The sequence below is a fragment of the Lissotriton vulgaris genome, unplaced genomic scaffold (genome assembly GCF_964263255.1).
Source record: "Lissotriton vulgaris unplaced genomic scaffold, aLisVul1.2 SCAFFOLD_247, whole genome shotgun sequence".
Classification (NCBI taxonomy): Eukaryota; Metazoa; Chordata; class Amphibia; order Caudata; family Salamandridae; genus Lissotriton; species Lissotriton vulgaris.
Window position 1 is genome coordinate 1,060,001 of NW_028255597.1, and position 24,678 is coordinate 1,084,678.

Below are 24,678 nucleotides of genomic sequence, written 5' to 3' on the forward strand. Positions count from 1 at the left end.
GTGTAAAAGTTTTAAAATATTATGTTCTTATGATTGTTAATATATGAAAATAGGAGCAGAGCCCACAAAGGCTGTGAGGTTCTATCCTGAGCACGCTCCTTGTAATAAGTACTGCTCGCTATTCTGATATAAGCATGTGAATATATGAAAGATTCAATACTGGAGAAAAAAAACTATTTACTTACCTGTACACTATGGTTCTTCAGTATTATCTTTCATAGATTCACATGCGGCCCTCCCACCTCCCCGTTACTCAGGTAGACCTCTTATCTCTAGATATATCCTTGACTCTCACTCGGGGCTGGAAATCTGAGGGATGATGGCTCTGCTGGGGAGTATGATGTCAGGGCTGGCAGCTGGTTGGCTGAGTTTTGGTCCAAATAATCAGGAGGTTTGGCAACCAAATATTATGGTCCCCTATGGGACTTTCTATGCAGTGTTTCACTATGATACTGCTATAGTCATTCTTTTACTGTAAGACTCCCACCATGACGACGGAGAAGACACAAGTATGCGAATCTATGAAACATAATACTGGGGAACCATAGTGTAAAGGTAAGTAAGTAGTTTTTTATTATCCAATAACTAGTGCAATGTTAAATTATTTGTTAATGGTAATATGTCAGAATATTACATTGTGAAATAAGCCCTAACATGCATTTCTCAATTATTTTGTTCTCTTTTGTTTAGCTTTGCAGAATGGTGCTCATAGAAGTGATGTGGATGCGGTGAGCCATGGTAGTGTGGATAGTTCTAATGATGCTAACAGTGGAGAGCACACACTCTTCAGCAGGGACCTGATCCAACTTGATAATCATTCTAGCACAGGTACGAAGTCCTTTTGAGTGTCTACTAACCATCAGCTTCACAAGCTCTCTAATCTTTCTTACTCTAACCTTTGTTCTTGTGTTTTTTTGTACTGCTGTGCAATATGGTAAATTGTCATTCTGAACATATTTTGAAGTCTAAAAGCGTGAACTTGGCAGGTTCACTGTGTACATGTTTCTTTAGGGGACCATCTACGGAGGAACCTGATCGTGTAGAGGCAGAAAATCGTGTTTTTCTCCTTCAAGCTACTTGGCCTAGGACTATTTTTGGCAGGGAGAGTTTATTGTTTGCAAAACTTTGTAGATCCAGTACCTAACAAGAATCCGGATCAAGGGACAATCTGATTAAACAAGCCGGTTGGGCTGCATCACAATCCAGAAGCTTCCTTCCATCCTTCCCCAGTTAATTTTCACACGTCTTAGAGTTTTATGCACCTCAAGGTTTTGGCCAACCCAACCCATTGAAGTGAGTTGTAATACAGATCAGCACCTAGTTTACTACAAGAGTGGGATCAGTCTTAAATCTTAACATATTTTGTTTTCTGGCATTTAAAATCTGAAAGAGAAGCATTGGTGATAGATTCCATACCTGCGAATATCCCCAGGCGTCAGACTGGATCCGTAGGTGCGCATCAGTAGGTGGCGTCCTGCGGCTCCGCGTCAGTCACTGGCCTCGTCAGCACCGAGATGACGTCACGGAGACTACTTAGGCGCCACCCATGCACGCTGACGTCAGTTCTTTCTTTTTCCGCGCCAGTAAGTGCAGATCTGGATTGAGCACGTACCTTGGTCACTTTTTGACCGCTATTTTGAGACTTTTGTCTCCCCACTTTTTTCTCATGGTGCATGTAGGGATTCCCGGCAAGTCTTGTGGGGCCTGTTGCCGAAATATGTAGGTGGCGGACCCCCACGATGTTTGCCTCTACTGCCTGGAGAGCAATCACTACTCCCAGGACTGCCATGACGGTCGTGCCATCGCCCCCAAGGCCTTGTGAAAGCAGAAACGGAAGTTGCTGGAGGCCCGGCATACGTCGCCGCTCCGGGTCTTGGGGCCGTTCCCTGGGCCGATCGTTGGACCGGAGCCGTCGCGCCTTGGAATCCAAGTCTTCACCTTCGGATTCCGGTAAGCGTCACCATAAAAAGAAGTCGAAGAAGCGTGTTCGCTCTCCGACGTCCTCGCCGTCGGCCTTGCCCCTGCGGCTTCTCTGGAGCCTGGGAGTCCCACGGCCTACCCGCCATACCCAGGTCTATCGGCGACTCCCGAACAGATGAAAGAGTTCCTTGCTGCTATGGACCGCCTTTACAGGCTTCGGGCTCCCACCAGCGTGCCTTTGGGCCCCGCGGTCCCACGTCCAGATACTGTTGGCCCGGCGGCTCCGCCACTGGCTTCACCCCCGGCGCCACAAGATCCTGCGCCGCTGGCTCCGGCACCACAAAATGCGCTGTTGCTGGCCCTGGCGCCACCCTTGGCTCCACCCCCTGCCCCGCACTGGGTGCCGTTTATCCCACCCTTGCCCCGGTTCCCGGACCATTTTGTTCCGACCTGGGATCTACATTGGGAGCCGGCGCCATTCCCGACTCTGTTCATCCCCTCTTTGGCTCCGGCATTGCTGCCGCGACCGGCCTCCTCTACGACAGAGGCGGACGACGACTGGGAAGGGTTCGAGAACCCCCTTGCTCGGCAATGTGACTCCGAACAAGATTGTGTGGACGGCTTGGAAGATGCAGGCGACCTCTGTCTCCCCTGACCTGGGGTTCGCCTCTCCCCCGCCTACGATGGAGGAGGGTGCCTCCTACACGAATGGTGCTCCGTCGGGCTGCTGAGACCCTCAACCTTGACCTCCCCACAGTGGACCTCAAGACCAACCTCCTCACTGAGGTGCTCCAGATGGCATCTACTTCTTCGGAGCCGCTGCTTCCCTTTAATGACGCCCTTACAGAGGTCCTCTTGGGCACTTGGTCGAGGCCAGTCACGGGGGCCCCGGTGGATAAAAACATTGCCAGACGCCACTGACCGGCACCCGGTGACCCCGCTTTCTTGACCACTCACCCTACGCCTGAGAGCTTGGTCATTCAGGCCTCGACGTCGCAGAGTGCTTTACCTGCGGTCCCACTGGAAAACTTCTCTGAAAAGCTGGACCAGTTTGGGAAGCGGTTGTTCTCTTCGGCCAGCCTGGGCTGCAGTCAGTGAACACTGCCTGCTTGTTGGACCGCTATTTCCACGTGGTGTTGGATGCCGTTGCTCAGGTGTTGCTTCAGTGTCCTGAGGAGGTGCAGGCTGCCCTTTCTCAGGTGACTGCTGAGGGTAAGGATGGGGCTAAGTTCGCCATTCGGTGTGGGTAGGACACCGGCCACTCATTGGGCAGGGTGATTTCTACGACTGTGGCGCTACGGCGCCATGCCTGGTTGCATTCGACTGGTATCACGCCCGATGTCCAGACCGCACTCATGGACATGCCTTTTGCTGGCACCCGCCGGTTTGGCAACAAGGCTGACAGTGCACTGGAGCGATTTAAGGACTCGTGGTCTACGGCCAAGTCCTTGGGTCTTTCCACTAAGAACCTGGCCACTCCTGCTTTCCGTTCCTTTCGTGGCCAGGGGAGAGGCACCCAGGCATGCCCTTCCACCAGGCCTGTGCAGAACCAGCCTCAGCCCAGCCGTGGTCGCGGTTTCCGCAGGGGCGGGTCGAGGAACCAGCGCGCAGGCCCGTCCACCTCCGCCCTGCTGCTTCCACCTCCAAACCTTCCTAATCTGAGATTCGGAGAGCACCCCACGCCGGTGGGTGGCAGGATCCACCACCACCTCCCCCGCTGGTGCGAGATTACATCAGACAAGTGGGGGCTGCAGATAATCTGCCAAGGTTACTCCCTTCCTTTCAGTCCTTCCCTCCTGCTATGCCACATTGGCTCCACCGCATGTCGGGAGATTTTTTGGTTCTTCTCTGACAGGAAGACACAGCCCTCTTGGCCAAAGGGGCCGTCGAGTGCGTTCCTGGGCCAGAAGTAGGGAGTGGTTGTTGTTCCCACTACTTTCTGGTCCCCAAGAAGGACAAAGGGGTCTGCGTCCTGTCTTGGACCACCGGGACGTCAATTGCTTCCTCCGAAAGGAGAAGTTCAAGATACTGTCCCTGCCCTCGACCCTGGAGACTGGATGGTAGCGTTGGACTTCCAGGGTGCATATTTTCACATCCCCGTCCTGCCGGCCCACCGGCGGTTCATGGTAGGCCAGGAGTATTTCAGTTCAAGATACTGTCCCTGCCCTCGACCCTGGAGACTGGATGGTAGCGTTGGACTTCCAGGGTGCATATTTTCACATCCCCGTCCTGCCGGCCCACCGGCGGTTCATGGTAGTCCAGGAGCATTTTCAGTTTACCTTGCTCCCCTTCGGCCTTACCAGCCCCCCTCAGGTGTTCAAGAAAGTGATGGCAGTGGTCGGAGCTCATCTGCGCAGGTCAGGGTTATCAGTCTTCCGCAAACTAGACGACTGGTTGTTGAAGGCGGGCTCGCCCCAGGCAGTCGTCATCCACCTTCAGACTACGGCCGACCTCCTCCATTTGCTGGGGTTCTTCATCAACGTGCCGAAGTCGCACCTGAGTCTCTCTCAGAAGTTCCCCTTCATTAGAGCAGTTCTGGATTCGACGCAGTTTCGTGGTTATCCTCCCGAGCAGCGAGTCTGGGATATTCAGGCTATGATTCCAATCTTCCAGCCTCTATCCCGGGTTTCAGTCAGGATGACTCTCCGGCTCATGGGCCTGATGGCCTCCTGCGTCCTGTTAGTGCAACATGCCAGATGGCATATGCGGACTCTGCAGTGGGACCTGAATTTCCAGTGGGCGCAGCATCAGGGCAACCTGTCCGATCATGTCCGGATCATGTCCGGATCTCGGAGGGCAGAGCCCGTCACTTGCAGTGGTGGCTCACGAACCACGATTGGTCAATGGCAGATCCCTCTCCCTTCCCCATCCGGAGTTCACACTGGTGACAGATGCGTCCCTCCTGGCATGGGGAGGCCACTTGGGAGAGGCAGAGATCAGAGGCCTCTGGTCTCCGGCGGAGTCCCGGCTCCATATCAACCTTTTAGAGCTTCGGGTGATCTGGCTTGCACTGAAGGCATTCCTTCCCTCTGTCCAGGGAAGTGTAGTGCAGGTGTTCACAGACAACACCACCGCCATGTGGTATTGCAACAAACAGGGCGGGTGGAGTTAGGAGGCTCTGCGCCTCTGGACGTCGCTGGAACATCAAGGCATTACCTTGGTGGTTCAACACCTAGCAGGTTCTCTGAATGCCAGGGCAGGTGAACTCAGCCGCCGGTGCTTGATTGATCACGAATAGCATCTGAACTCTAACGTAGCGAAAGGTCTCTTTCAGCAGTGGGGAGAGCCTTGATTGGATCTATTCGCCCCGAAGAAATCACGCAATGTCATCAGTTCTGTGCGTTGGAATTTCCAAGGCGGCACTCGCTCGGAGATGCTTTTCATCACGAGTGGAGCTGCGGTCTATTGTACGCCTTTCCGCCTATACCACCTCTGCCCAGAGTGCTGCAGAAGATCAGGGGCAACCGGGCCCAAGTTATTCTTGTGGCTCCGGACTGGGCTCGAAGAGTATGGTATCCCGAGCTACTCAGTATGAGCATCGATTCCCCCGATCCGACTGCCTCTTCGGGAGGATCTTCTGTCGCAGCAGCAGGGGATGGTCCTTCACCCGAACCTGTCCAGCCTCCACCTCCATCCGTGGAGATTGAGCAGCGACAGTTGACGGCTTTTGACCTTCCTCCCGAGGTCTGCAATGTCATTCTGGCAGCCAGGCATCCCTCCACTAAAACTGTTTACGCCTGCCGATGGAACAAATTTGTGGCATGGTGCACAACAAAGGCTGTGGATCCCCTTTCAGCCCCTCTTTCTGAGGTTCTTCTGTTTCTTCTATCTTTGGCCCAGCAGGGTTCTGCCCTGGGCACAATCAAAGGTTAACTTTCTTCCATTTTCGCCTTCCTGAGGTTTCCTGATCAGCCTTCTCTTTTTAAGTACCCGGTTGTTAACCGTTTCCTCAAAGGCATTACACACATGTTCCCTCCCGTGCCTTTCATAATGCCTCAATGGGACTTAAATCTTGTCTTGACTTATCTGATGTGCGCTCCCTTTGAGCCCCTTCATAACTGTCCTTTACTTCTCACTCTGAAGACAGCTTTCCTGGTAGCTATCACCTCTGCCAGAAGAGTGAGTGAGCTCCAGGCTTTTTCTTCTAAACCTCCTTTCCTTTCTGTTCAACCGGACAAGGTGGTATTAAGGACCTGTCCTTCTTTCTTGCCAAAGGTTGTCACGCCCTTCCACATCTGGCAGACTATCACTTTGCCCACCTTCTTTCCGCCTCCGCATCCTTCCAGGGAATAGGAGAGGCTCCACCGCCTGGACCTAAAACATGTGCTTGCTTTCTATCTGCAGTGTACGCAACAGTTCCGGGTGGAAGATCAGCTCTTTGTTGGCTACGTGGGCGCAAAGAAAGATCGGGCCGTGCACAAACAGACCATTTCCCGGTGGGTCGTTCTGTGCATCAAAGCATGTTACTCCTTGGCCAAGAAGGAACCTCCTGCGGGGCTGCGGGTCCATTCGACCAGGGCAACTGCAGCCACTACTGCCTTGGGACGCGGTGTTCCCTTGCTGGACATTTGTCAGGCAGCTACGTGGGACTCGCTGCACCCGTTTGCAAAGCACTACTGCCTTGACAGTCAAGTCCAGAGAGACTGCTTCTTTGGCCGTTCTGATCTCCGTGACTTCCTGGTGCCATTTTGTTCAGACCCACCACCGGGCTTGGTAATGCTGGGGTATATATTCTACGGTAAGGAATCTATCACTAACCGGTCTCTTTCAGATGCACAAGTTACTACTTGTGTAACAATATATCTGTAAGAGACATTAGTTAGTGATAGATTCCTTACCGCCCTGCCCATCCTCCCTGTTCTGCGAACTGATTACTAGGGTTAAGGTCATCCCTTTCAGGTCGCTAGTTTCAAAGCACCAATGGGGTCAGTATCTTGCATTGCTCTGCGTTCCTGACACGGAAAGTCGTGTACAGAACTGACGTCAGCGCGCATGTGTGGCGCCTAAGTAGTCTCCGTGACGTCATCTCTGTGCTGAAGACGCCAGTGACTGACGCGGAGCCGCAGGACGCCCCCTACTGACGCGCAAAGGAACTGCTAAGCAAAACTTTCCGGATCCAGTCTGACGCCTGGGGATATTCTAAGGTAAGGAATCGATCACTAACTAATGTCTCTTACAGATATATCGTTACACAAGTAGTAACTTGTGCATTAATGCTTATACATAAGAAGCTGATAAATCCCTCTAGAAATAGGTCTGTTAATGTTCCTGTCTATTCCAGCAATGTTTAGTTTGTCTATAGACCCTGGCATTTAGCCATCTCGTTTGGTTATTATTCTAATTTGCATCCTAATGGTTAAGCTTGGGTTCATTATGGACTATTAACTTATTATGGTGTCCTCCAGTCATCAAGAGGGTTTTTTCCCCCAACCGGAAGGACCATAAAAAGGATCTATCATCTGTTACCTCTTCTACTCAGGCCTGTCTACAACCCTAACTTGAATATTCTAATAGTGTTTATTTAACTGGTAATTTAATTAAGAACTAATCCACAACAAGCAGCTGTTTTAAAAGAATCCAGCTCATGCACTGGTTTGTCTTTGGACCAGGTATACCCTATTTGAAGAGGTTACACTGGTTCTTGGCACATCAAATTCAAGGCTGCTTTTATATGGTACATCAAACTATGCATAAGCCCCGTTTTTGGTAGCCTACAGATGTTCGTATTGCCAAATGGTGAGCTGGCCCTGCTCAGGTACTGAGCGTTTATTGAACTTACCAAGTCTTTCGATATCTGGAGTTGGTGTGCTTCTTGTCCGTCCAGATTCCCAATTATGGAATGCGTTTTCTTTGAAACAAAAGAAGCAGCAGAACACTGTGGTTTCATATGTGCTTTGCAAACATTGTTTTTACCATGGCTAGTTTGATGTATAGTGCCATGGTTTCCGTCATAAAGCACTAGTAGTCAATACATGATGGCAACACTGGCATTCTACAAATTATCCTGATGTAGATAAACATTAAATAATATTTGTAAGGCAATTAATACAGTTCCTTTGTTTTGGATTTGTGGAACTTACTGAGAAACAATAACCAAATTCTCCATGCTGATAAATGTTTTTACGATTTCTAATTTTACGTAGCCTGCATCTATTTTGACGAACAAGCTTTTAATCCTGCTATTTAGATCCATTTCCGATCTGTGTTTATTAGTTTGCCCATATTTTTTGTTTTTGTTTTCAGTTTTTTACAGTGCATTCTTTCATATGTTCTTCGGTGTTGCACATCTGCTGGGCACCATAGATTATGAATGAGGCAAGATTGAAGGGAGAACCTGTATGCATGTCGAAGTGGTGGTAAATTTTACTGTTTGTTGTATTTCTGTTTTGCATCTCAGGACTCCTATTTGGTGATTTCTTTATTTTTTTTGTTAGAGTGGTTGCTGACAATGTTTGCTGGCTGTGGCTTAGATGAATGCTATATTGAAGCCCCTTTCCATTCAACTTGTCTTTCTGCTGAAAACCATAATAGTTAAGATTTCATTATGTTTTGTGTTAAACATAACTGCTTCCTACCTCACCTAGGGTGAGCAGATTGTGGGGTAAACCCCTCCAATCTGCTTTCCAGATTCACAAAGTCTTTTTGCCCTTGTGGTTGAGAACCTAATCATATCTACTGCTCTGGGCCAGTTCCCCAAGTTATATTGTTATCGATGCAACTTTATGGTCCTTTTGAGGGCGATTGCTGTGGGTGGCAGGGATGAGCCAGGTGGTGGTGGGGGGTGAAGAAGCCTCATAAGGGGCCTCTCATGGGAGCACTGGCTCATCCTTCCTGTCGGGGAGTCCTTGGCAGGTATGTGTTCATTCTACCCATGTCCTGAGGGAGGGTCATATCATTTCTTAGTATTGTCATTGTAAAGGGAGGCCTATATTCCGCAAAGCTTTTTAACTCCATTAAAAGTGGTTCCTGTATCTTCAGCATTGCTTGTTTTCCCTTCTGAGTTATCAATGTCCTTATTTACCTATCTTCTTTGAATTCTCTCAACCATATTTTCTTTAACCTATGCCGCGACAGATTTCCAGATCATTTCTGTACGATGCTTTTTTAACAGGAGGGTCAGGATTACAAATTGTAATTAATACTGTGCCTTTTTGGGCTAGTTGTTAGGCCTAACAAGCGTAAACCCTGCGGTGCAGTTTAAAGTCCTGTTGGTCCACATTGTGATTGTTGCCAATTTAAGATTGGGCATCTCAAAAACATATGTAAAATGTTAGCATCCGAGTGCTAGAACCTTCAGTATCAATTTGAAATATTAGCATTCATTTTTTGTAATCTTCTTGGGGTCGGTAAAGTCTGATTAAAGATGCTGAATTGAATAAATATGAATCTAGCGTTGCAGGACAAATTTATGACCTCCTTTGTTCTTACCCATTCTCCTTCTCGCTGTTCATCCCTAAGTCACAATCCCACCTAGTTCTCAGGACCCGCAAGTTGCTTCCTGCAACTGTAGTAGTGCCTTATACAAATGAATCTTTATAGTACGTTCCAGTCTGCGCAGCTGTATGGTTTTCAGCACCTTGTGTTTTTCATGTTCATTCGTGCCACAGTGAACTGCTTTCACCACCCACAAATATGCAAGTGATTGGCCTCGGTGGATCCCTATCTAAGCTCCTGGAATATTGCAAAACCTTTATTACAAAAATATCTTCTACTTGGCCTAGTCCTGCAGTTGCCCATCCACTTGTGTCTCTTTGATATGCTAACTTCCAAAATTCAGATATATACCACAAGAGTTCTGGGGCATATGTTGTCTGCTTTAGTCCTCTTGAGACAGCGTTTACATCAGTATCTTGCGGTCTGTATAAGCAATGTGAGTGAAGTCTCCTCATCGCCCTAGAGTTCCTTTTTTTTTTGTTTTACTGAATTAATTTACATTTTCCATTGAGTAACTTGTTATCAGGGCTGTGATTGCGTCTCTGGTACAGTTTACAGTTACATTCTAGGCTACAAAATTGTACCCCAGTGTGCATAATCTCCACCATTCGTCCATCATGTATTTGACCAAATATTCAAACTACATTAGTTTCTTGCTTTTGTTTCCCAGCATATTCACCTACTCACTTCATCCGCTTGTTATTAACCTGTATACATTATCTATTATCCTCCCACTTTGCACTCCCCAGCATTATCAAATGTAACTATCTTATTTGGCTAATACTGCTGCGCATGCCTTTTACATGTTACATGAAATGTTCGAGATTGGGGGAACAGGTGCATCTGCTGGCCCTCCCTGTAGCGCTTTCAATGATGTCCCTATCCTGTTGTTCCCTTCCACAAAGGCTGACAGCACTTCCATTCATATGTCAGCTGTAGGCTTTGCACTGACTCCCCTCTGCTTGTCTGTCCGCAAGGTAGCTCCCTATGCTACTGCCTAACTCTCAACTACCCTCCTTTATCTACAGTGTGGGGGGCTTCCTTTTATTCTCTAATGTAACGCTTTGTCCCTGTGAGCCACCAAGAGGGCCAAGTGCTAGAATCTGATTCCCACCTTCTTTTCTGGTCTATGTGTATACAGTTTCAGAAAGCATATTTCCTTAGTTAATAGATCATATCTGTTAGATGTGCACTCCATGTCTTTCACCACACTAGCCCAGACATGCTCTCTAGTTGGACAGCTCAACATCAATGTCCAATTAAGAGCAGTAGGAGCATCGCATAGTATCTATCTGCTTCATGAAGTTAGCTCTGTGTGGGTTAAAGTATTTTGTATGATGGTAGTTGAACTGTGTATATTTAGTGCTTCTAAACACCTTATGTACTTGCTTCAGGGTTTGTTCCTATTCCTTAGCCCTGAATTCCCTGCCCATTCTGCCTTCCCACTGGACATGTTGGGGTGTAAGGTTAGCAAGTGGCATTTACAGAAACATTTTGTACATCCACAAAACTAATTGATGCCCACCTACAAAGGTGACTATGGTCTGAAGTAGGTCATGTCTACACAGCTTTGAGGTAGTGTGCCCCCACAGCTGAAGCAGTGACTGCTTCAGTGAGGAATATGTTAGGAATTGTGCCTAGGGCAGGCCTTCCTCTTCCACCAAGGCATTCATAGTACGGACTATTCCCTCATTGTTACAATCTCCTGCAGTTTTGATCCCCACTGTGCCCTATTCCCATAATATGGCTTTCATAAAGAATCTCCCTCTAGTAGGGGGGTAGTCCTGTCAGAGGGAGGGTGGGCGCATAAAGCGTGTTCTTGTGTCTTTTTAGCAGCTGCTTTCCAGCAGCAAAGCACTGTGGTAAGCACGGCGTGCTGTCTTGTTAGTTTCAGCTTCACCCCCGATAATAGTGCAATTTAGGCCCCTATACATTACAGTTCCCCTCTTTCTCCCATTTCATCCACATAAAGGCCAGCCACAGGAGTTGTGCTGATAAGAAATATATCTCAAAGTCTGGGACTCACAAACCTCCCATGGCCATTGGGTGTTGCAATGTATCTAGAGAATCCATGTGTCTACCCCCATCCCAAATCAGTTCCTGCAACATGGTATTCAGTTTCTTGAACCAAGTCTGTGAAATCCAAACCTGTAGATTATTGAAGAAAATCTAGTACTCGTGGCAGCATCACCATTTTTGCCATTATCAGCAGTTTCAGGGAATGCCAAACACTCACAGTACCCCTCAGGACCCTCCGCGCACTGTCCACATTTCCCCCTCTAATATCGGTGTCAGACAGATATATTTGAACTCCAGGGAACTATGGCGTCCTGGGCTCACATCTGTGCAGCCGCCGTGGAGGGCTAAGCATGTTGGGGACCGAGAAGGCACAGGTTTTGTTCCAGTTCCTACAGTGGCTAGATAGCCGCCCTAGGTGTCCCAGGATCTCGACACTGAATGGGATCCAGTCTCTGTGTCTCTTAGCTGCTAGAGCATATTGTCCACATATACGAAATGACATGTTGTGCATCCGCTACTGGGATCCCTCTCACTTCTCCCTGACTACTTTAGCAAAGGACTCCACCACTAGTGCAAAGAGCATCAGGGATAATGAACAACTGTGGAGTGTGCCCAATGTATACCAAAAGTCTCAAAAATACACCCTCCCATTCGGGCCCTGGCTCTTCAGTACAACAAAGCAACCCATCTATCACATTCCTGCCCCAGATTAATGCGTCTCGTCATGGCTCTGAGGTACATCCAGTGTATGGTATTGAACGCCTTGCGAATATCAATGGACATCTCCGATGCAGTACAATGATATTCTGTTGGGCTTTCATCCATCACCCTGAACAAACGTCTAATATTTAAGGAGGTATAGCGCTAAGTGTTAAGTGTGATTTCAAACGATTGGCTAGCACTTTGCGAATTGATCTTGTAGTGCAAGTTGAGCATGGATAAGGGTGTGTATACTGTCACATCCAACGTATCACTCTTCGGCTTGGGGATTGATGTGATCAGGACTTCCCTAGTGGTATCCGGTAAGGTGGCACTCTTATGCCCCGATAAATATGTCTGTGAGTTTCGGCCCATTTCCTCCATATAGGTTTGGTAAAATTCTGCAGACCATCAGTTTATCCCTGGTGTTTTACCATGTGCCAGCTCTTCAGTGGCTCCCCTGGTTTCTATTTCTGTGACCGGCTCCCTCATTTGCCCTGGCATCCATCCTGGCCATTTGTCCAGGATTGATTATATGCCATCAATGGGAATCTGAGGTTGTGTACTATATCATTCCTAGTAATTCTGGACAAATACTTTGTGAAGATTACTCTATTTTTACGGATCATGCGCAAAACCCTAACCAGGTTAAGACTACTGGTCTAGTAATGCCAGTACCGGAGAACACGACTGTAAGAACTGAGAAGTCTACCTATCAGACAAACAAAGAACACTACCAGTGCCAAAGAGAAGTCGCCCCTACTCCTGAACCACGAGGCCCCCCTCGTAGAGCATACACTGGTTGAGACAGAAGTCACCAGCCTTCCTACATCCCACACCCTCTCCGGCACAATTCCAACGTCGTTCACACCTCCACCATCAAATGAACTACCAACTACACAGGATTTATCTAACTACATCAACCTCCCGATACCGCTCGCTATTACAACACCAGCGACATGCAGACCTTCACCCACAAACATGCCCCTAGTAACTCGGAACATATCCAGCACCAACGTCGCACCTCATAGAATTGGAACCGACAATCAAAAAGAGGAGATAAAGGAAATAGCAGCGCAACTAAGAACCGAGCCAAAAAGGAGAAGAGTAGAAGGGAGGTACAGATCGGCCGCCCTTAAGAAATCTCATCAGAACAAGAAGGACTTTAATAAGCTTCAGAAACTAGTGAGTAAGCTAGCAAAAGCCACTATTAATACCGTACAGACGATTGAAAAAATTGGAGAGATGACGGTGAACATTCATTCTAAAGTCACGGATATCCAAAACCTTGCTCATTCTTCACTTAGAGAGCGTAACGAGGCGGACATGCGTTTAAAACAGAGAGACAACAGACCATACAGGACTAAACCACTATCTAAAGAGGAAACGCTGGCCTTAATCCGAGCATATGATCGATCGGACCACATCGAAGGGGAGAGAATCAAAACATTACCACCTGATGCTAACAGAACATCGAGAAAAAACAATAGAACATCCAACCCCCACAACTTACAGCACATACAGATAACTCCAAACGAAGCCGAAAATGTGAACACTAGTACAAAGGAAAAACATCTGACCTGTCTACTACTCAACTGTCGATCAGCAACCAAACATGCATCGGACATAGCGGACCTCATCCTCAACAAGGACATTGACCTGGCAATCCTTACTGAAACATGGCTTACGGAATCTTCATCCCCAACCATGGATCTGTTAGTACCACCGCAATTCAACATTTTGAGACTTGATAGACCCATAAAGCTAGGGGGAGGGATAGCCTGTATTCATCGATCTGACATAGAGGTTAAACAAATTCAGGCCGACCCGCTAGAATCCTGTGAGTATCTTGGTCTTAACATAAGATCAACCAACATTCAACAATGCAACTTGCATACATTTTACCACCCACCAGGAGATAATAAAAAGTTTATAGTAGAGTTAATGGAGATCATAACAGCCAACTCTAACAACGCTGCCAATAACATATTTCTAGGCGACTTCAATCTTCACTGGGAGAACGGCAATGACAAACTGGTCAACATGCTGAAAGGCTTCCTCACTGAACTAAACCTCACTCAAGCGTGCACACTACCCACACACTCTAAAGGAGCGACGTTAGACTGGATTATCTCAAGAAACAATGCTGCAACAATCCACTCCATAACACCATGTGACTGGTCTGATCATCATGCCATAACTTTCATGATACCCACATTGAGAAAAGGTAGGACCAGACAACCTTTCAAAGCCAAAAAATGGACCCGGGACACAAAAGAAGCAAATATGAAACTACTGGTCGAAAGCTGCGAAAGAGACTTAAAGCCACCCAACAACCTGGAAAAAGTTAACGAGCTGACGGATCACTACATAGCAGCTGTTGAAAATATCGTTAATAACACCATGCCATTAAAATTGAAAAGAATCTCAGAGAAGACAAAAAACCCATGGTTTAACGAAGCACTAAACGAAGAGAGACGCAAATTGAGAATGGCCGAAAGAAAATGGAGGCAACACCCATCATCTCCTGAACTGGAAGCCCTCAGAAAAATAAGGAACCAATATAATAAAAAGATCATCAACTCAAAAAAGGAATTTATAAGAGCAGAACTGGATAATGCCAAAAACAGACCACGAAAACTATTTGAAATCCTAAAGGAGCAATCAAACAAACTAGCCAAATCAGTGCTAGAAAATTCAAAAACACCTCTAAACTGTGATGAATTTTCCACATTTTTCACGGAAAAGGCCAAAACACTCGAAGTAGAGCTTAGGAACTTGGCGTCGAACCTTCCCAACGAACCTCCGTTTACTAACGATGCTGACTCTACAACGGATTGCACAATGAATTGCACCATCGCAAAAAACAAGGCGAGCTGGGAATCATTCGAACTATATGACCAACACACGATTGCTAGGACGCTCGCAGGAATCAAACCTAACAACCACTACCAAGACCCTCTGCCTGCAAAATGCGTAAAAGAAATTAATCACATCCTGAATCCAATATGGACCGAAATAATAAATGCGTCACTTTCACAAGGGATCCTTCCCGATTGCCTAAAAACAGGTCAAGTCGTTCCCATAATCAAAAAACCCACAGCGGATGCATCAGATCCAAATAACTTTCGCCCAGTGACCAACATCCCTCTACTGGCCAAGCTGACTGAGAAATGTGTGCAGAACCAACTGAGCCAACACATCACCAAATTCTCCTTGCTAGACGAATGTCAATCGGGATTCAGAGCAGGGCACAGCACGGAAACAGCGATTCTCCATATTATTGATGACGCGCTGCAGGCCCTCGACCAAAATCAAGCATGCTTACTGATTCTCCTAGACCTATCATCGGCATTTGATACGGTAAATCATGAGGCATTACTGGCCAGGCTACGGGACAGGATGGGACTATCGGGAATTGTGCTGAACTGGTTTGAGTCCTTTTTACAGAACAGAACGCAACGCTTCCTGGTTAACCAATTAACTTCACCTCCGTGCCCTATCTCAATCGGAGTCCCGCAAGGTTCGACATTATCCCCTGATCTGTTTAACCTATACGTTGAACCACTCACAGAAATTCTCCAAAAATCTCAAATATCTTATCACATGTATGCTGACGACACGCAAATATACTTAAAGATCGCATCCCTAAAAGATTTGGAATTAATGAATGAGACACTAAAAATGGCACTTCAATGGTTAACCACAAACCACCTGAAGCTGAATGCACATAAAACAGAGTTCTTACTAATTTCCCCACCAAGGAGCCATACAGAAATAAAGGATTGGACGAAAGTCGTGACTGCGCTAAACTGCACCCCAACCCTTGTCAACTCAGCTAAATCTCTAGGAATCACCCTAGACGAGAATCTAGACATGAAAGCCCATATTAATTCAATGGCGAAAAGTACCCGCTTTCACTTGAACTACTTAAGAAAATTGAAACCATACATCACAGAGTCTGACCTCAAAGTGGCAATCCAATCCTTAGTTATCTCGAGGATTGAATATGGTTGCACTACCTTGGCTGAATTACCAAAAACGTCCACAGCACCATTGAAAGCCTGCCTTAACGCTGCGGCAAGACTTATCACCGGAACCAGGAAATATGATCATATATCCCCGCACCTGAAAGTATTGAACTGGCTACCGTATGAAGCAAGAATCCAAATGAAGATAGCATGCATCACACACAAAGCATTACACGAGAACACCCCAAGATATCTAGCCAAGAAAATTCAGTTGTCCGGTGGCAACAGACCAGCTAGGAGTGCTAAGGAGTTGCTTCTACGGCCAGCCTTCTTCCGAAAGAAAAAAACCTACGACAGAGCGTTCTCAGGAGCTGCCCCCAGAATCTGGAACTCACTCCCTCCAAACATCAGGAAGATCCAGAATCTGGTAACATTCAAGCGTGAAGTGAAGAGCCTGCTGATGAATAGATACATTACTTAGTACACTATTCTTGGTTCGTATGTACTACTGCCCAGTACTGATTTGTACGCCATTAGAAAGGGAGACATAGGTAATTCTATAATGGAATACGTATCCTATGATATGAGAACAACCGAAAGGCCATTAGTAATGGCTACTTTGAGTGAACTGGAGAACAGCATCTTGCATGAACATATACCGAGCTACCTCATACCTGTTATATATACATGCTTTTGTTAGTAATTTTGTCATATCTGTTATATATACATGCCTTTGTTAGTAATTGTCATAGCATATTTATGTACGCTAACGTCCACAGGTGTTACGAATATATATATCATCTACCTCACAGCGGTTGCTCGCTAACTGTTTATATATATGTTTACACTTTTTCTCTCTCATGTTAAGCGCTCTGATACCCACGGGTCTTGTTCGCGCTCTACAAAACTTTATAATAAATAAATAAATAAAAACGGTTACTCCCCCCCCCCCTCCCCCCCCAACCCATGCAGAAGATGTGGCGACTTTGTTTCTCCCGCTTTATCAGCCATAAAAATAACTGTCTGATCGACTACTCTCAACATGGCTAGTGTTCAAGGAGTTGCGGTACACCAGTGTCCAGGACCGTTGCATGCCTTTCCTTCTGCGTCACATACCTAGGTCATACCAAAGGATTTGTTGGGAGTTCCTCTTTTTTAAGGTGCTAATATTGTCCTCCAGGCCCTTCAACTCCTGTACCAAGGACCTCCTGACTCTAACGGACTGTCCTAGGCCGAATCCCCTCACCATCACTTAAATGCTTTACATTCCACATTAATGTGCTGGGCTGTGCCTTGATTAAACTTAAAGCACTCCGTAATTGCGGCCCCCAAAGGAGTCCTAAGAGCCTCCACTCCTCCATCCTGGATGTAACTAACCTCCTCCACCTCGCCGAACTCTCTTGCACAAACCTCATACCTCAACTGTCACTCGCTCCAATCCCAGAGCTCCCCACACGCCCCCTACCGACATCCTTGAGACATCTTCGCCCTCGCAAGCACTCCAGCTACCCATCAGAAGAGGAAACCCTTGACCTCGCCCTCTCCTACAACCTTTCCCTCTTAACAAATTCACAAGACTTCAATGAAAATGAAATCCTGGTTTTTCTCAAAGACCATAACACAGCCACTACCTCTCTACCATGTCTACCAGACGCAAGTGCTGCAAACCCCATCTGCACAGTCGCTATAAACCCATACAGATCAGCCCCCCGCTGCAATAGAAGGATGATCATTAGCAACCTTGCACCCGTACCCCTGCTGGTCCCGACCCCCGCTACCACCCCTCTCCCTGCTCTGAAGGGGGCTCTTAATCAACTGCCGCTCCACAGTAAAGCATGCGGCCAATATCGCTGCTCTCATCCTGAACAACAACACAGACTTAGCCATTCTAACAGAATCATGGCTTAACGACGCATCATCCCCATGCCTCGACCTCTTAATCCCCCCCAACTTCAACATTGCCAGGCTAGACAGACCACATAACAAAAAAGGTGGCGGAATCGCCTGCATCCATCGCTCTAACCTCCTTGTCACAGAACTTGTAAAGGATACCACTGATGCCTGTGAATATCTAGCCCTCTCAGTCTGCAGTAGCACCACCCTCCTCTGTAACCTACACATATTTCTGATAGATACATCTGCCAGTGGATTCCTCACCTTGTGAATATCCCCCTTGCGTCAGCAACGTTCGGGAAATTCTTTGTAGCACGCCGGCGTGGACGACGCCATAGGAGCACGGCATCGCGCTCGGCCCCGTCTGACGTCACCGACCCCATATTAGGCCTACGTCGGCGTGATGACATCAGTTCCCTTTTTTCCGCGTCGTTGACGCTAACTGTTTCTGGGATCTTCTGTGATTCAGATAGTGACTTTGTTACTATTTGTGTGTTACTGTGTTTCTGTTCTTCGTCGAAGATGTCGTCGAAGAAGACTGGGTTTAAGCAGTGCAGCTCGTGTGCCCGGATGATGTCTATGACAGATCCTCACAACGATTGTTTGTGGTGTCTGGGTTCAGACCATGATGTGGAAGGCTGTCGATCCTGCTTTAAGATGAACCCTAAGGCTCTACTAGAACGAGAGGCAAAACTTCTGCTGGCAAAGGTGAAAGGTAAAGAAGCCAAGAGATCTTCGAGATCAAGGTCTAGGTGCTCGAGATCGAAGCAGAAGTCGCGATCCAGATCGAGGTCGAGGGCCAGGTCTGAGTCGGCATCGAGGTCAACTTCGGGACATGCTTCGGGTTCCTCGAAGAAAAAGCACAAGAGGAAGAAGCATAGTTCAAGGCATCATTCTGGGGCATCGGACTCGAAGAGGAAGTCTTCTCGAAGACATAAATAGGATTTTGTGTCTCCTTCTCCTGTTTGTGAGCCTGAAGGTGGTGCTTCGCCTGCACGATCTCGAGAGAAATATCCGGAGCTGGAACCGAATCCGGATTCGTGTCAGTCTTCGGAGCATGAAGAAGACATGGAGATCCCTCAGGCACCGACTCCGGTGGATAACCCAGAGGGTCAAGAGGAGCCGAATCCAGAGCAGCCTCCTTCGGAGCAGCTATTGGGTTCGTACCCTCCCTTTCCTGGTCCTGGTCAGGACCCTTTGCATTTTCTTAATGCCATGTTTGGCGTATATGCGAGGGCAATGTACCCCTCCGGAGCACCTGCGGGTCCCATGGGTCCATTGTCGTTTAACTTGGGTGTCCCTCAAGCATATGCTCAGGCGCCTTTTCTGCCGACGCCATATCCACCTTGGCTCGGTACAGTGCCACCGAGGTCATCGACTCCGCACACGGCTTCGCCGGCTCCGGAGCGACCTCGGGATTTGGATCGGGGTTCGACGCCGGTTCCGGCTTCCCGTCCTCCAACTGTTCCGGTTCCTCGTTCGATCGACGCCAGCTCCGACTCCGTCGAAGTCATTACGGATCAGACGACTTCGGTTCGTATGGAGTGGTTGAGGCGTAGGGCCCAACGTCTCCTGGAGGAGAAGGAATATGAGGACCCTGATGTGGAGGAAGGAACTTCAGGAGCAGAAGGATTTTTTTGTGGATCTCCATAGTGCAAGTGATCTAGAACTTTCTCCAGAATGGGGGTTGCCTGCAGTTTCGGATGCACCCTCTAAGGATGTGGTGCCATACCATGTGGTTATTAAAAAGGCTGCTGAGCTGCTAAATTTGACTTTACCTACAGTGGAGTTAAAATCTACTATCCTCGCGGAAGTATTACATTCGCCTTCTTCAGTTGTTGAGCCGACTCTGCCATTCACGTAGGCTCTGACAGAACCAATTTTGGAAGTCTGGAAAAAAACGTTATCTGCTCCTGCGGTATCCAGATCAGTGGCGAGGCGATATAGGGTAGCACCTGGTGACCCTGAGTTCTTGACTTCCCATCCTTCGCCAGAGAGTCTGATGGTGCAAGCCGCTTGTTCAAACAGGTCAGCAGGCTCTTTTCCCCAGGTACCTGAAGATAAAGAATCAAAAAAATTGGATCAAACTGCTAAAAAGGTTTTCTCATCGGGTAGCATGGCTCTGAAGTCTACGAATGCTGCTTGCCTGCTGGGCAGATACGTGCATGCTTTAATGGATTCGGTAAAGCAATTGTCAACTAAGCTTCCGGAGGAAGATGGAAAGAACTTTAATGAGGTTGTCTCTGACACTCAGGCTGCAGCCCGCCAGGTTATTCAAAGTGGCATGGACACGGCGGACTCTGTGGCCAGGTTTATGGGTTCTTCAGTGGCCACCAGAAGAGCCGCTTGGCTAAAATCTTCTGAGTTTTCATCTGACGTTCAGGCTACTCTTATGGATTTGCCTTTTGACGGCTCTAGCCTCTTTGGAAAGAAAGCGAATGCAGCATTGCAGAGGTTCAAAGACAGCCGGGCGACGGCTAGATCTTTGGGCCTGCAAACTAGAGGCTCTTCCACCAGGAAGTACAGAGGCTTTGGGAGGTCCACTTTTCGTCCCTATAAACAAAGCCAGCAACAGCAACAACAGAACCCTTTGTATAAATCATACAGAGGTAGACAAAGGGGTCGTGCCCGTGGACGTCAGGCCTCCTCCTCCTCTATTTCCTCCTCTAATACCCACCCCCACCTACATCAGCAAAGCAGCCCTAGATCCACCTTTCCGGATCATGCGGATCCGGTAGGGGGTCGGCTTACTCATTTTCTACGGGATTGGGAATCGGTTACATCAGATCTTTGGGTTCTCAATCTCGTAGAAAATGGGTATGCACTTCCTTTTCAGGAGTTCCCTACCAATTACCCTCCTTGCGAAGGTTAATGTTCGGAGGACCACCTGCTTCTCCTGCAGGAAGAAGTCCTGGCACTGTTAAGAAAGGGTGCGATAAAGGTGGTTCCAGAGGAGGAGAGGGGTCAGGGGTGCTACTCCCGGTATTTCCTGATCACCATAAAGGATGGCAGACTTCGACCAATCCTGGATCTCGGGATCTTGAACTTGTATCTGAAACAAGAAAAGTTCACGATGCTCACTCTTGCGCAGGTTCTTCAAGCGCTGTTGGAAGAAGACTGGATGTGTCGATCGACTTGCAGGATGCTTATTTCCACATCCCCATCCTGAAGTCGCACAGGAAGTATCTCCGTTTTACGGTGGGGTCGCAACACTACCAGTTTGTGGTCCTTCCGTTTAGACTTACTACTGCGCCTCGAGTTTTCACCAAGGTGATGGCAGTGGTGGCAGCACATCTCAGGAGGTCGGGGATACCTGTATTCCTGTATCTGGACGACTGGCTGATCAAAACGGAGTCACCAGAGAAGGTGCTCCGTCATCTGCAAGAAACAACTCAGTTGTTGCACAGGTTGGGTTTTTCGATAAATGTACCCAAGTCTCACCTTGTGCCCTCCCAGCGCAACCTGTTCATAGGTGCGGTACTGGACACAACTGTATGTCATGCATTCCCTCCTCCTCAAAGGATTCGCAACATACAGGAAATGATTCCTTTATTCTACAATGGAGCGGTTGTTCCAGTCCTGAAGGTCCTTCGTCTGCTCGGTCTGATGGCTTCTTGCATTCTGTTGGTCAACCATGCACGCTGGCACATGAGGGCATTCCAGTGGTGCCTCCGCAGGCAGTGGTATCAGCACAACCGAGATCTCAGGGAGTCAGTGAGGATCTCCAGAGAAACTGCAGCGGATTTGACTTGGTGGGGCGTGGAAGGTAATCTGTCTCAGGGAAAGCCTTTTCAACTGCCTCCATCAGTGGCCACAGTGATAACGGATGCATCCACTCGGGTGGGGTGCTCATCTGGGGGATCTGGAGGTCAAAGGGCTTTGGTCTCCAGAGGGAAGGTTGCTTCACATCAACCTTTTAGAGTTGCAGGCGATACAACTGGCGCTTAAGGCCTTCCTCCCTTCCCTTCGCGGTCAGTCGGTTCAAGTCCTAACGGACAACACGACCTCGATGTGGTATGTCAACAAGCAGGGAGGAGTAGGGTTGCAGTGTCTCTGCAGAGAGGCTCTGCGTCTCTGGTCCTGGGTTCAGTACCATCAGATTTGTCTGATATCAAATCATCTGGCCGGAGTTCTGAACGTACGTGCAGACATTCTCAGTCGGCAGTTCTCTGCTGACGACGAGTGGCGGCTCCATCCGGAGGTTGTTCACGACATCTTTCAGATGTGGGGGACTCCTCGGGTGGACCTGTTCACCACTCGCGAGAATGCTCACTGCCTGTCATTCTGCAGTCTCCAGTATCCGATGCAAGGAGCTTGGGGGGACGCGTTTCAGTTGAGTTGGGGAAGTCAACTCCTTTACGCGGTTCCTCCCATACCCTTGATTCCTCGGGTTCTGAGGAAGATTCGCCAGGACCCGGCCCAAGTCATATTGGTCGCCCCGCATTGGCCAAGAAGGGTGTGGTACACGAATCTTCTCCACCTCTCCTCTCACCCGCCACTCCGTCTCCCTTTCAGTGGAGATCTCCTCTCTCAGATGGAGCAGCAGGTGCTACACCCCCACCACCAGACATTACACCTTCATGCCTGGAGATTGAACGGGGCAACCTGAATTCCTTTTCTCTCCCTCACGATGTGCTGGATGTCATTCTTTCGGCCAGGTGTGGCTCCACCAAGTCCTTCCATTCGTATAGGTGGTCTAAATTTGTTGTTTGGTGTAGGGAGAAGGCTATTGACCCTTTGAGGGCTCACTTGTCCGATATTTTACAGTTTGCTCTGTCTTTTTTGCCACAGTCAAAGGTTACCTTTCGGCGTTGTCGGCATTTCTCTGTTTGCCGGATCCACCGTCTTTTTAAATCTCCAGTGGTTTTGAGCTTTCTGAAGGGCCTCACTAATAAGTTCCCTCCTTCTCGATTTATCGTGCCACAATGGGACTTAAATCTTGTCTTAACATTCTTGATGGGTTCTCCCTTCGAAACCTTACACAAGTGTCCCATGAGGCTTTTGTCTTTTAAGACGGTCTTCCTAGTTGCGATCACCTCGGCAAGGAGGGTAAGTGAGCTTCAAGTTTTAAGCCCCCATTCCTAACCATTCATGCTGATCGAATGGTTCTTAGGACCAGGGCTGCTTTTCTGCCGAAGGTGGTAACTCCCTTCCATCTAGGACAGTCCATTACCCTTCCTACCTTCCATCCTCCCCCTCACCCTTCCAAGGAGGAAGAGAGACTGCACCGTCTGGACTCAAAAAGGGCAGTGTCCTTTTATCTTGATAGAACAAGAGACTTTCGGGTGGATGACCAGCTGTTTGTTGGTTTTGCTGGCTGCCGGAAGGGTAGAGCGGTGCACAAGTGCACACTTTCCAGGTGGATAATTCTGTGCATCAAGATCTGCTACTCCCTGGCGGGTAAGGACTCTCCTGAGGGTATAAGAGCTCACTCTACCAGGTCAAAGTCTGCTACTTCTGCGTTGTCTAGAGGTGTACCTGTTGAGGACAATTGCAAAGCCGCGACTTGGGCCTCCCTCCACACTTTCGCGAAGCATTACTGCTTGGATACCGAAGTGAAGAGGGACGGCCACTTTGCGCGCTCTGTCCTCCAAGATTTCCTGGTATAGCAGAGTGGACACCCTCCTCCGGGAGTTGGGACTGCTGTGGGACTCTATTCACAAGGTGAGGAATCCACTGGCAGATGTATCTATCAGAAGAACAAGTTACTTACCTTTGGTAACGCTTTTTCTGGTAGATACAGTATCTGCCTGTGGATTCCTCACTGACCCACCCGCCTCCCCGTTGTCCACTCTGCTTTGCCTATGCTTATGTACATTTTTGTATATTTATGTATATGTTTGAAATGGGTTTTATTACCTTTGCTACACAGTATGTGTGTATAATTTTGAAATGTATGTACTGTGTACAATGTATTTGTATATATCTGCTGTCATTGGTCCGTTGGTGCTTCGAAGGCACGGAAAAAAGGGCGGAACTGATGTCATCACGCCGACGTAGGCCTAATATGGGGTTGGTGACGTCAGACGGAGTCGCGCGCGATGCCGTGCTCCTAAGAGGTCGTCCACGCCGGCGTGCTACAAAGAATTTTCCGAACGTTGCTGACGCAAGGGGGATATTCACAAGGTGAGGAATCCACAGGCAGATACTGTATCTACCAGAAAAAGCGTTACTGAAGGTAAGTAACTTGTTCTTTACCACCCCAAGGCAATAACGAATCCTTCACGGACTACATCATGTAAGTTATCACAGCTAAGAACTCCTCCAACACCAAAGACATTTTCCTCGGTGACTTCAACCTGCACTGGAACGACCTTAAGGACCCCCACGTCAACGCCATTAAAGACCTCATGACCGATCTTGCCCTGACCCAAGCTTGCCCTCGCCCAACACACTCAAAAGGGGCCACTCTTGACTGGATCATCTCCAAGGAGACAACCATCAAGCTCATATCGATTGACCCCTGCGACTGGTCAGACCACCATGCTATCACCTTCCTGCTACCTGGCACACACAGGTCAAGGACACCACAACCGGTGCTCCCTAAACGTTGGGCCAGAGATACCAAAAACCTTGACCTCAACGAACTCGAGACTCGCTGCAAATCCGACCTCCCCCCTCCCCACCACGTCACCTCAGTTAGTCAGTGACCTTAACGATCACTATGTCGAATATCCTGGATGACCTAGCCCCTCTTAAACCAAAAAGAGCTCAAGTCAAAGATAGAAACCCATGGTTCACT

At 48.2% G+C, this 24,678-nt stretch overlaps 1 protein-coding gene across 2 annotated transcripts in view; it reads left to right on the forward strand.

The window, feature by feature from the left end:
- DENND4C (DENN domain containing 4C) overlaps positions 1–24,678 on the forward strand; it is a 1,503,495-nt gene that overhangs the window by 878,069 nt on the left and 600,748 nt on the right. For both annotated transcript variants that reach the window (XM_086951990.1, XM_086951991.1), the window contains exon 21: positions 691–828. In XM_086951990.1, the coding sequence (XP_086808116.1) occupies positions 691–828 (138 nt within the window). The remainder of the gene's footprint in view (positions 1–690; positions 829–24,678) is intronic.